The 12,426-nt window shown below is 34.8% G+C and overlaps 1 protein-coding gene across 1 annotated transcript; it reads right to left on the reverse strand.

Moving 5' to 3' along the window:
- Positions 1 to 4,120: 4,120 nt before the first annotated feature.
- LOC127652355 (interferon alpha-13-like) lies at positions 4,121 to 5,096 on the reverse strand. Its single transcript, XM_052138466.1, has 5 exons — positions 4,971 to 5,096; positions 4,795 to 4,881; positions 4,550 to 4,684; positions 4,320 to 4,418; positions 4,121 to 4,210 (listed from the first exon to the last, which is right to left on the reverse strand). The coding sequence occupies exons 1-5, from the start codon at positions 5,094 to 5,096 to the stop codon at positions 4,121 to 4,123; spliced, it is 537 nt and encodes a 178-aa protein (XP_051994426.1).
- Positions 5,097 to 12,426: the final 7,330 nt, after the last annotated feature.

Below are 12,426 nucleotides of genomic sequence, written 5' to 3' on the forward strand. Positions count from 1 at the left end.
TTTTATTGTAATCAACAATTAAATGTAATGAATTCACAACTTATACACTGAATAAGTTAAAGCGTGAACTTGAAAATATTAAGTAAATTCTACACTTGTACTCAATCCAAACCTGTAAAAATGCTCTAGCTTATAAGATACTATTATTTATTATAATTAATTTGTTTACTGATAAAATGGAAATAATCAGAAATAAAATTGGAAATTTTGCTCATGAGCAACTTCAATCCTTCAATGTCATAGGTCATAAGAGCTAACAAAACATATCAAAAAAGCCACAACAATTATGTTAGATCCAATACCAGCTAAGCTCTTAAAAGAGGTATTCCCAGTAATCTCAGAACCTCTTCTTAATATTATTAACTCCACACTATCTTCAGGACATGTCCAAGAAACTTTAAAATGACAGTTATCAAACTGCTTATTAAGAAGCCACAGTTTGATCATAGAGAATTGGCTAGTTACAAACCGATTTCAAATGTAACATTTATGTCGAAAAGACTAGAAAAGTTAGTGTTCTCCCAACTATGTTAATCTCTACCGAAAAATTTAAAATATTAACCATTTCAGTCTGTATTTAGGCCCATCACAGTACAGAGACTGCACTTATCAGAGTTACAAATGACTTGCTCTTACCATCTGCAATTCTGTTAACTATATACAAAGCTTTGAATGGTCTAGCTCCGCAGTAAGTGACCTTCTGACATGCTATATTCTTTCATGTTCATTACAATCACAAAATTCAAATAATTTCAAGAATATCAAAATCCACAAAAGGAGATCATTTTCATATCTGGCTCCTAAACTATGGAACAGTTTCTCTAACACTGTTTGGGATGCAGACACACTAACTCAGTTTATGGCTAGACTAAAGACACATTATTTAGCCAAGTATACACCTGATTTATCCTTCAACTCACAATTAGGCTGCTTTAGTTAGGTCTAGACCAGAAGCATCCATCATGATCTATAAATCTGCATAAAATTGAATGGCATCTGCAATAATATTATTCTATTTTTTTCCATGTCTCTGGATTCATATCCCGAGGTTACCAGAGCATGCCAGATCCAGCTCCATTCCTGCTTGGTGTCGGACTCCACTGCTACGTGTCGCTGAGAGATGACAACAAACTACAGCCGGTGCTAGCCAGACATCACTTCAGTTTTTTGTCTTCAGAGGATGAACAGATGCCAACTCCAACTTTAAGACATTGGATACTTCATATGCCACTGTCTGAACATTGGATTTAGCATAGACCCCACCGAACCACACCAAAAATGGCCTGCAGGTTGAACTGCGATGCACCTCATCATTTATCTCTGCCTGCATCACCTTTGTCTATTGATGGACTACACACTTGAAATAGAATAAACAACTACCATTTATCATCAGCCAACTAACAAAGGACAATGCATCTATGCAAACTTCTGCAGTTAATCCAGGATGGACTTCAAAGACATTAGTCATCTTAAAGTTCATAAAAATATTGTATTTTTATTTTTAAAACACTGGGCCTTAACGCTTACTTAATTTACAAATTGAGTGCAATTTAAAACCATGACGTGCACTGCGCACAAATAATTAATATTGGCATTATATTCATGTTATTTAGCAAGAGGGAACTGGCCCCCGACAGTGAGCCTGGTTTCTCATAAGGTTATTTTTCTCCATTAAACAAGATCTTATGGAGTTTTGTGTTCCTTGCCACTGTCGTTGTCAGCTTGCTCACAAGGGTTCTAAATACAATTATTATTTAATTTCTGTACACATTTTACAATCATATTTAATCAAACTACACAATGATCACTGTATGAAATGATAGATAACACAGTTTAATTTTTTGTTTTATTTTTTGTAAATGCGTGATTTCCTGTAAAGCTGCTTTGAACTGATGTGTGTTGTGAAAAGCGCTTTACAAAATAAAATTACTTGACGACTTATTTATTAAAGGTTTGTTATGTCTACAATACATCATCATGATCATGTATCAGTCCTAAAGTAGAAAACCTTGTCATTTCTATTTGCTAATTTGAGTAAATTTTACTTAACTTTTTGAAGCTGTGCTGGCAGTATGCACCAGGCTTAAATAATTAACGAGCTTGCATGATTTCACTGTTTACACATTTATTTGCACTGTTTTTATTGTTGATTTTGTTGCTTTTTTGTTTTGTTTTATGTCTGAAGTTCATTTTCCACTCAAAATTACCATTCATGATGATTGATTGTTAACATCATCATGTTTCATGCGTACAAGCGCTGTATGTATTTTCAATTGCCAGCTATAAATGGATGTATAAAGCTTCCCTCTGTAAGGTAGACATATACATTATATGTGTACAGGGTTGGGGAGTAACGGAATACATGTAATGGAATTACGTATTGCAAATACAAAATAAAATTGAAATAATTGATAATTAGAGTACAGTTACATTCAAAAAGTATTTTGATTACTGAAGAGATTACTTTGCATTTTATTGTCATTTTTTTCATTTAATATTTAGTCCTTTCAGATGGAAAACATTTATATATATAAATGATGCGATCAAAAGTGCATTTGAACAGCGGTGAAACACTTTCTTATGATGTGTTACAGTCATACGTGCAGATAGAGAAGTAACTTTGAAGTAAGTTTGGAGCACAAGAAATAGAAATACACCTTGTGTAAATTGTCAGCTTTACGCTAAGCTAAAATGCTATTTCTAGCCATTTTACATGCACATGTTACCAGGCACGATCATATTTTTTTATCAAAAAATTTCACGTTAGATCATAATTTCTTTTTTTCTAGTAAGACCTTGGATATTAGGGCAAAAAGGATATTCTTGATAATATTTTTTGTATTGTGTTCCTGTAAAAATATCTAAAAATCCTTAAAACCAGTTCAATTTGATGTATCTTGTTTTAGAAACAACACTGCATAAGATATTTATGTTTTTCAGTGAATGTATTTTTAACATGTGTATTTTGTCTTAATGTACTGGCAGAGTTTTTATAGTCAAAACAAGTGAAAAATACCAGTGCTGAAGTAATCCAAAGTATTTAGAATACGTTACTGACCTTGAGTAATCTAATGGAATATATTACAAATTACATTTTACAGCCTTTATTCTGTAATCTATAGTGGAATACATATCAAAAGTAACCCTCCCAACCCTGTATGTGTAATGTAATTACTCCTGTTTATAAGGAAAGATCAAAACTTGAATTGTTCTAATAAAATATTTATTTAAAGTTTACTAAGTTTAAGTACCATGTACATCCGATTTGTAAGTATTGGTTCATGTTTTAACTGAAATGTTTAAGTTACATTTACTCACTTTAATCTATATTTTGTTGCGAAGTTATATTTAGAGCTATTAACTTAGAAAAACTGTACAAAAACTTGCCAAATAAAAATGAAGTCTTACTAGTCAGTGTAGGCCTATTTTGTCATTGGCAGGATTATTCATAGGGCTTCAGTGTAAACGCTGTCCATTACAAGTAACTATAGCCTGAGACCTCCAAATGGAGTGACAACGTGCAAAGCTAAACGCTCAGGCTTCAGCACTTCGCATGCATACAGCGACTCCTCATGTCAAAGTCATATGTCAAGTTGTGAGCTGTTTAGTTTATCTGTTATTCTGTTTATCTGTTATTCTGTTTATCTGGTAGTATAAAAACAGTGGATGTAAACTAAGGAGTATAAGATTATGGGTAAAACAACTTGAGGATTCTGTGTCCTGTTTAATGTCCTGTGACATATGCAAATACTTTCAATTCTACAACCCATTTTTTAACTTGTAATTTACAGCCACTTTGGTATGCTATACATAGCAGATTTTGATCAAGCAATGTAAGGGTTGTTTTTCTAACGCTGATGAATTCAACTCAGAGACAAGTACTTCAGTGTCTTCAGTTTTATTGAGTGTTTAGTGTATAATCTCTGTCATCAGAATAATAACACAGACATGAATGTAGCATTTTACTGACAAACACAAAACTAGACACTGCAATTAAGCTTCTGCTTTACTCCATCCCTCAATCAATCAATATATAAATAAATAATCAAATAAATAAATACAAAAATAAATAAATACAAAAATATGTAAATAAATAAATAAAATTATTTGAATACGAAAACTACTCTTTGGATGACTTAGGACGGAGGATGTTATGAAGAACAAGCAGGAGCTCCTTTCGCACCACCTCCCATGCGCAGACACTGTTATCCTGATGGAGAAAAGAAGTCAGCAGTTAATATGGTAACATGAGCCCTAAATACAGGTTTTAATTAGACAGGTTGTAGAGCATGTTTCATGCATGTCGAATGGTAGTGTACCTCGTTTCTAAGGAAAGTGGCCAATTCATCAAAATAGTTTCTCAGTGCATCCTCTCTTGCTGGCCAATCGTCCACGAGCCTGTGCGTTTTTCCCAAAATCTACCCCAAGAATGAGAATTTATGACACAGTTAAAAGTATGTTCACGCATTTATGCAATAAAGATGAAATAAAATAGATATAACAGAAAATATAAAAGTCTGCAAAAGAAATGTTTGTTTTTTAAACTTACACATTCGTTATATTCTGTTAAGCGATAAACTTTGTGTAGGAAAACATCCATTTTCTCTGGGTCCCAGGATTCTGGATGGGTGTCGTTTGCAAACAAGGAGTCAATGTGCTCCATGATTTTATACACTGCGATTTTCTGCAAATCAAACATATAAGCATGAGCAGTTAGACAGCAGTACAGTACATGCTGAGGTTCCTCTGAAACATTTAATCATGTCCTGGAGCTAACGTGTTGATGTGTTTCACCTTATTGAAGTCGTTTAATTGAAGAGCAGATTTAGGAAACTTTATCACGATATTTTCTTTCAAGCATTCACGGGGGAAAAGGCCACCCTAAAGACAGGACATAGGTTAGGACATATGTAAGACATGTAGCCTACATGAAAGTAAAGGAAGAGTATAAAAATGAAAACCCAACATACCATTTTGTCAAGTAGATTGTGAGTTGATTTCACGAAGTCCCACCGAAAGATGCAATTTGTTGGCATTGAACAAACTTGCGAAGAAATAAGAAATGAACACAGCAAAGTGATACGAAGAAGTGCCATTTTGTTGATTAATTTAAGACCAGGGATCCAATGTAAGTCAAGAAATAAAAGAAACAGCTTTAAGCTTCACGAAGGCTGTTGAATTTATGTGTGATGATATGGATGCAAATCGCTCGTTTTATACAGCATGAATCCACGATATACTGAAATGTGCTTGGCGTGAATGGAAAGGCTTGCAGAATCAAATTACATATGGGTTTTTTTTAACCGTACTTTCTATTTCCTTCTCAAACTCTCTCCATTGTTGTGGTTGGCAAGAGGAATTTATCTATCTATCTATCTATCTATCTATCTATCTATCTATCTATCTATCTATCTATCTATCTATCTATCTATCTATCTATCTATCTGTCTATCTGTCTATCTGTCTATCTGTCTGTCTGTCTGTCTGTCTGTCTGTCTGTCTGTCTGTCTGTCTGTCTGTTTCTGTCCTACTCCATTTGACACCTTAAATAGGACGAACAGCAAATGTACCTTGAGTATATTTTCATTTTTACAGTGATCTTGATCTTGATCCTATATCTTAATTGAGATATTGGTAGTGATGGTGATACTCGTTATCAAATATATTTTTAAGAACAAAGTGATATCATTAATTTGAACCTTGGCAACACATTTTGCCGTTGGAAACCGTACATTATTGGGATTAAATAGCTTTGGTCTCTGGACATTAATATTATTGCCATCTTGGCTTTTCTCAAAGGTCCACTTTAAATAGGATGACTACCAAGAAATAATGTGTCTATTTAGACTTTGAAAAAATAACTAAAGCATAAGGAAAGCTATGGGCTTGGTGGCCAAATTATGTAGCGCTATAGAATATGGAAAAGGAATTTTGACTTTATGGTTAAACGTAATTATGTGAAAATGTGTCATTTTCTTTTCTTTTTTTATTTTATTTATATTGACATCGATTCTACCTTATGCGTCCCTTTGCTGTGCTTCAGTTAGACTCTTTTGTTGCATTATGAGCTCTTCATTTTCAGCAGGGGACCAAAAGACCTCGTCATCGACTGACATTTTCACTTTTCACTCGGAACTCGAAATCGGCTGTTTGGTAATTCCCATGTTCTTTCTATGAATAAAGTTTTTTTTTTAAGGCTTTTGATTCAGAGTGTTGCAACAACCCACATCATAACCCCATTGTAACTGCCAATGATCCACCGCATAGCGTTCGGCTCCCACGCACCTAGACCACACGAGCAAAGGCTCGCGCTCAATGAATGAAATTTTGTATGATCAGCGCTTGTGGCTTGTTGGTTCCATTAACAGCTAATAATGAGTGTACGCTACATAGGCTTAATAATGCCTACACCGTCATCGTTCATAACCGGAATATTCCATTTTAAAGCGCATGAAGACCTGCAATTGGCGATTATTGTTATTTAGCGTCTGCTATTGAATATCTGGAAAAAATAAACACATATCGTGTTCTTTGCATCATTACGGAACTGTGCCCGAGACCATTTGATTTAAAACAAAAATACATTTCCTTTAAATGCATCATCATGGAATTACGTAAACAGGGCATTTACAGTTCAATCGTTTCAAGCATATTGCATGAAAGCAAAAAAAGAAAAAAGAATAGAACATGTAAATCATGCCTTGTCAGCTTTATATCTATATCCTATATATATATAAAGCTGACAAGGCATGATAATATATATATATATATATATATATATATATATATATATATATATATATATATATATATATATATATATATATATATATATATATATATATATATAAAGCAAGGCATGCTTTGCATGTTCAATTCTATTTATATATTTATATTAGTTTTAATAATCTGGAAAAAGTGGTAACCTGTGGTGTATAAATACAATTAAAAATCAAAATAAAGTATGCACCCGATCTCTAAAATTCCTGTATTTGCGCTTTTATACATGAACAATGTGTGATACATGTATTTTGTCCATACACAAAAAAAAAAAAATTAATACTAATATAATTATAGTCCCACATGAATGTATAGGCCTATCAGGGTAAGTTTCTTGCTGGCATGGTGTATAAGATCCATGGTGTTCAATATGTGTTTAAATTAACGGTTTTCATTAATGTTCCTTTTATTAGGTTACTAAAATTGTTAATACTTTTAAAATCGTTAGAATTAATAAACTAACCTATACATAATACGCAGCATTGTTTATAAGTGTAGTAATGTTCACGTTTACTTAGCCTTGTATTACCATATACAGCCTACATACGAATTAATGGTTATTTGTTTAATTTGTGTACTATAATGTGCATTTCCGTGTAAAGGGAAATTGTTTTCCTTCTTAGAAATATTAAATATTGAAATGATGTAATATCACAAGAAAAAGGTCAGCAGTTAAAGGCAAAACATAATCGAAAACGAGCATCAAAAACTAGCACTGGTGCAGTATAGATGCAGTATTTTGGCCTACACAAAGTTTATTTGCACAAGTTTCATTTAAGGCTGGCAAATATCCAGTCGCGTCTGAAATCAACGTTCTGATTGGTGGATCGGCTTGGTCGGACTGTCTGTCTTGTTGGCATCAGTTGCGCTCCCGCAGCTCCGTGTGCGTTTAGAGAGAATCTCTGTACACTTACTAAAAATAAAAAATAAAAAATAAAAACATTTGCTCAACGGTGCTGCGGCATCGCGTTATTAGATCGAAAAAGTTCCGGGTCAACGCATACTCGTTGTTCAGGCGGCCGTATATCTTATTTCAAGTGGGCATACGCAAAATCCTGAGAAACAGGTGACTACACTAGGCTACTGGTTGTAACCTATACAATTTATACATTAAGGAGCTGTTTCTACCTGACCTTTCTCTGAAAAGTGTAACCTAAAGTAGTTAGGTGGATTGATATGTTAAATAATATTTTTGACTTGAATCAAAAGTGTGAAAAGGGCTATTAGCCTAAAATATAATTGTATAAAAATGACTTGTATTAATCCAGTTAATTTAGATGTGACACATTTTTTCATATTGTAATTTGTACACTGTTTTGTCCTCATAAAAAAAGGCCTTTCACAGCAAAATATGGAATCCATATAACTCTCATCATCTCTCTCAGAGTCAGATTCTGAAGTATTTCTCGGTCTCTCGGAGCTTTGCCGTTTCTATGCCAGTTGCTGTAAGGTTTTGTTTACATTTACATTTATGCATTTAGGTGACGCTTTTATCCACAGCGACTTACAGTGCACTTATTAGAGGGACAATCCCCCCAGAGCAACCTGGAGTTAAGTGCCTTGCTCAAGGACACAATGGTGGTGGCTGTGGGGATCGGACCAGCGATATTCAGCGACCTTCTGATTGCCAGTTTTGTTTACTTCGAATCAACTTTGAAACAAGATCACAGAACAAGATTTAAGATGCTTTATTGGTATGGTAAAAAAGAAGCCTACGTTGCCAAAGCACAGTAACATTAAATATAGCCTACATTGCCTGAACATTTACACACATGTAAGTTAGGGGGCAGTGGTGGCTCAGCGGTTAAGGCTCTAATTGCTGACCAGAAGATTAGGGATTCAAGCCTCGACAACACTGTTGGGCCCTTGAGCAAGAGCAAGGCCCTGACCTAATCTGTTCCAGGGTCACGGTATGTGTCCCTGCACTCTGACCCCAGTTTAGGATATGTGAAAAAAAATATATAGAGATGAATTATTATAAAGAAAGAGAAAAAATTAACTTTGCATACCTCGCAGTCAGGTTTGAGCTTGTTGTTTCCTCTGGCATTATATTTTGTCCTTGTGTTGTATCTGATTGTGAAGGGTTGTGAAGTGGTAGTTTTGGATTGTGGAATGGAACGTGAATATTTACAGTAAAAGGGGATGTAAAAATGTATCTGTTTATCACCCACACATATCATATTGCTTTTGAAGACATGGATTAAACCTGGTTTTTTTTAGCTTGGTTTTTTCAAGTAATGTGCACAGAGCCAGATAAACATTTTACTGCTATTGTACTATACACATATGAAGCACAATATAAATTATGTTTTGCCTAAAAATAATATTTCTAAAAACCACCAATATATCTGCTGCATGAGGGATGTCCGCTCATTGAAAAAAACAAAACTACTGACCTGGCTCAAAATGATCATGTTGGAAAAACGATTAGCTTTTACACAAGACGGAAGTTTTACACCAAACGCCCTGCCTTGTCTATGAAACGGTTCTTAGGTGAACCAATTTCAAGGGCGCAAATTGTTGAGGGGTATGCAACATCAATGTTGGCGTAAATCATAAGCAAATTACGTGGCCTTTGGGGCCTTTTTAAGATTATATTAAATACAGTAGTGATGTAGAGGAGGTGACAACAAATGTGACTCCTATACGGAACCATTCATAACTCAACACGTTTCAAACTGCAGCCAAATGAAACAAATGTTACAATTCGGAACCCAACTAAAAAAATACAAATAAAAAATATAAATCTGTATGCGTTGCCTATTATTTGATTCGAACTATTATGTTTAGAATTTAAGTTCGAATTGTTATACGAACAGTACAGCAATGAAACTATATATATATATATATATATATTCTGTGCATCGTGTACACACACACGATGCACACAAAAGTAATTTCATTTAATTTGTCTGCATGATTTTTTTCCATCTAAACAGAAAACGAAAGAAACGAAAGATGTTTAATTGTTCAACATAATTGCTTCTGAAGCAGGTCTCTCTAACTCACATTTCTTTGGCCAATGTTTTGGATTTAGTCAATAATTGATTCAGGAATTGTTTATTAATTCTTGAGGTAATTTATTCACCACATAATGTTTTGTCACGTCGTGTTTGACAGCGAGACAACAACAGGCGAAGGTTGGAAAGCGTAGCAACATTAGTTATGGTTAGTAAGAGGAGCCAATATACGTTGGACATGGCGGAGGGCAAGTTAACAACTATAACAAGTTTATGTCTCTAAATGTAAAGCGATTGAAAGCCCATTCCCAAACATACGGCGACTTGCATTGATTTTCATACCGACCACTCCCGTTCCTGCAAGTGTAGCTACACAAATAACGTTTTATTGTTCTGTTATTGCTATTATCTGACTTGCCTGAGGATGGTTTCTCAACACTTAAATTAAACAGTCTCACATTCTTTGATCGCAGACGCGGCGTCAGCCCCGAATGTTTTGAGTGTAGCCCCGAATATATTTTGAGAAGTTGACTGGCAAATATGAAACCGGACAATAGCCTATTGTAAACCACCGAAATCATAAGTTGCCTTATTTCATTGTGTTTTGGCTTTGAACATACTGAATACAGCCTGTAAAAATAGACATAGGTCTTAAAAATAATCTAGCCTATAGATTAAGTTTCTTTGCTGTCGGTAGCCTATGGGCGACTCCGTTTCTTCCGGTCTGTTGAATATGCAGCCGGTAGGGGAGGAGTTGACATCAACTAACGTTATTATTGGCGAGTTAACAGCAGTTAGCAGGAAAGACAGCAAAAATGAAGCAAATGAGGCTTTGGGGATTTTTCCAAAGTCAGTGGGTAAGAATTCACTTTTTTTTTTGGTCCGTAAAGTCTGAAGATCATCATCTGGCTGGCTTTCACCCACAGTAGTAGGGTGACCATACGTCCTATTTTTCCCGGACATTTTTCGGACCTTAAAAATGTGTCCGGCCGGGATTTCTAAATTTGCGAAAATGTCCGGGATTCGGCTGTAGTTGCATTATGATGTGCATCTGGTCTAATACTTTATTTTGAGTGTGCGCGTGTTTGCATTGCTTTAACCCCTCTTTGTAAGTCCCGCCTTCTCGCACACCAATTGGTCGATTATAAGAGACTTGCAGCAACTATTGGCCAAATTTCTGCCTGTCAATCTCTCCGCGAACGCACGAAGCGCTATTGTGTTCGGCATTAAAGAGTTGCTTGACAGTAGCAGCAAATGACAGCTGAGTGAAAACAATGCCCGAAGAAAAGTGCAAATTTACAGAAGATTTGCACAAAAAATTCCCATGCTTTCGTCCAGGTCGAGATCCGTAGGAAGCAGAATGTATGACGTAAAGATGGAACATAAGTTATGTGTCAGTTGCTAATTATGCTCTGCGAAGCGTAAAGGGTCAGCAAAAGGTGAAAGTTCATCAGGTAAATTAACGGACTACTTTTCTGACCAGGTTAAATTATCACATTGCTTCAATGGCCATTAAAAATAATAGTAATAGTAAAAGGTACACTCATGGCATCAAATAATTTATTTTAGTACATGGACATTCAAAAGAATGTTGGAAATAGTTATTTATTTATATACATGTTACATGTTATGTTGTGCTAATTGAGTGTCTTTTTCACTGTATTAAAATTTGCATTCATTGTAACACTGTTTATCAAGTGTTGTTTTCTCTAAGGATAACCAATAAGAATTAACATAAAATGTATGTGTGACTTGTTTTGTGATATTAGTTTGTAGGAAATATACACTTTGATTTGATTAAATGGTTTTGTAGAGGGTAGCAAAGATGAGCAACAGACTGAGGAGCAGCAGCTGTGCCAGAATCAGGCATGGAAACTGGTAACAATTAATAAGTCACTTTACTTTTAGAGAAAGTTAAAAGTGAAACATTGTTTATCTCAATGATCCTAATGAAAGAATTAGTTAGATGCCATAGTGTGTCAATGAACTTAGACTAAAGTCATTCATGTATTGCTTTAACTTAGGATCTTAAACATAATTTTGACTATTTATGTCAAAAAATATAAATTATTTATATTATTTTTATTTTTTTTTACCTCACTTTACTCACTATAATATTACTCTTTTGTGATGACTTTATGGTAATGTATGGAAATTCAAGAATCATGATAGATCTAAGGGCAATCCCACTGATCTGCTCTTCCCAATACATTTTCTTCAATGGTATTGGTCCACAATTTGAAATATGTAGCACTTGATGAATTAGTTTTTTGAAGCTGATTTGCAATAAGTTATGTGCTGTATCTGTTCTTTTGCATCACAGATGATTCGGGGAGGAGAGGGAACGAGTTAGTCGAGGATAGTACTAGAGTGGAAGATTTAGGAACTAGAAACAGGCCCAGCCAGAGCAAAACTCAAAGAATACCCTCTCACCAGCTTTGGACTACAGGGAAGTGGTTGCTAGTATGAAAATAAAATGGTCTGGGCTAAGCCCCGGATGTCCTTCAATGCTGGAAACACCCTGTTTTGATGACACAGTGTGTCCACAGCTTTGCTCGGCCATTCTTGTACAGCGCCGTTGACTACAGTCTCCTCTAAATATTAGACAATTTGATTGACGTGTTGTGTGCACATTTTTACGTTTGATTTTCTCTTTATGTTTTACATTAATTGTAGAATAAAATAA

Source organism: Xyrauchen texanus, chromosome 12 (genome assembly GCF_025860055.1).
Source record: "Xyrauchen texanus isolate HMW12.3.18 chromosome 12, RBS_HiC_50CHRs, whole genome shotgun sequence".
Lineage (NCBI taxonomy): Eukaryota > Metazoa > Chordata > Actinopteri > Cypriniformes > Catostomidae > Xyrauchen > Xyrauchen texanus.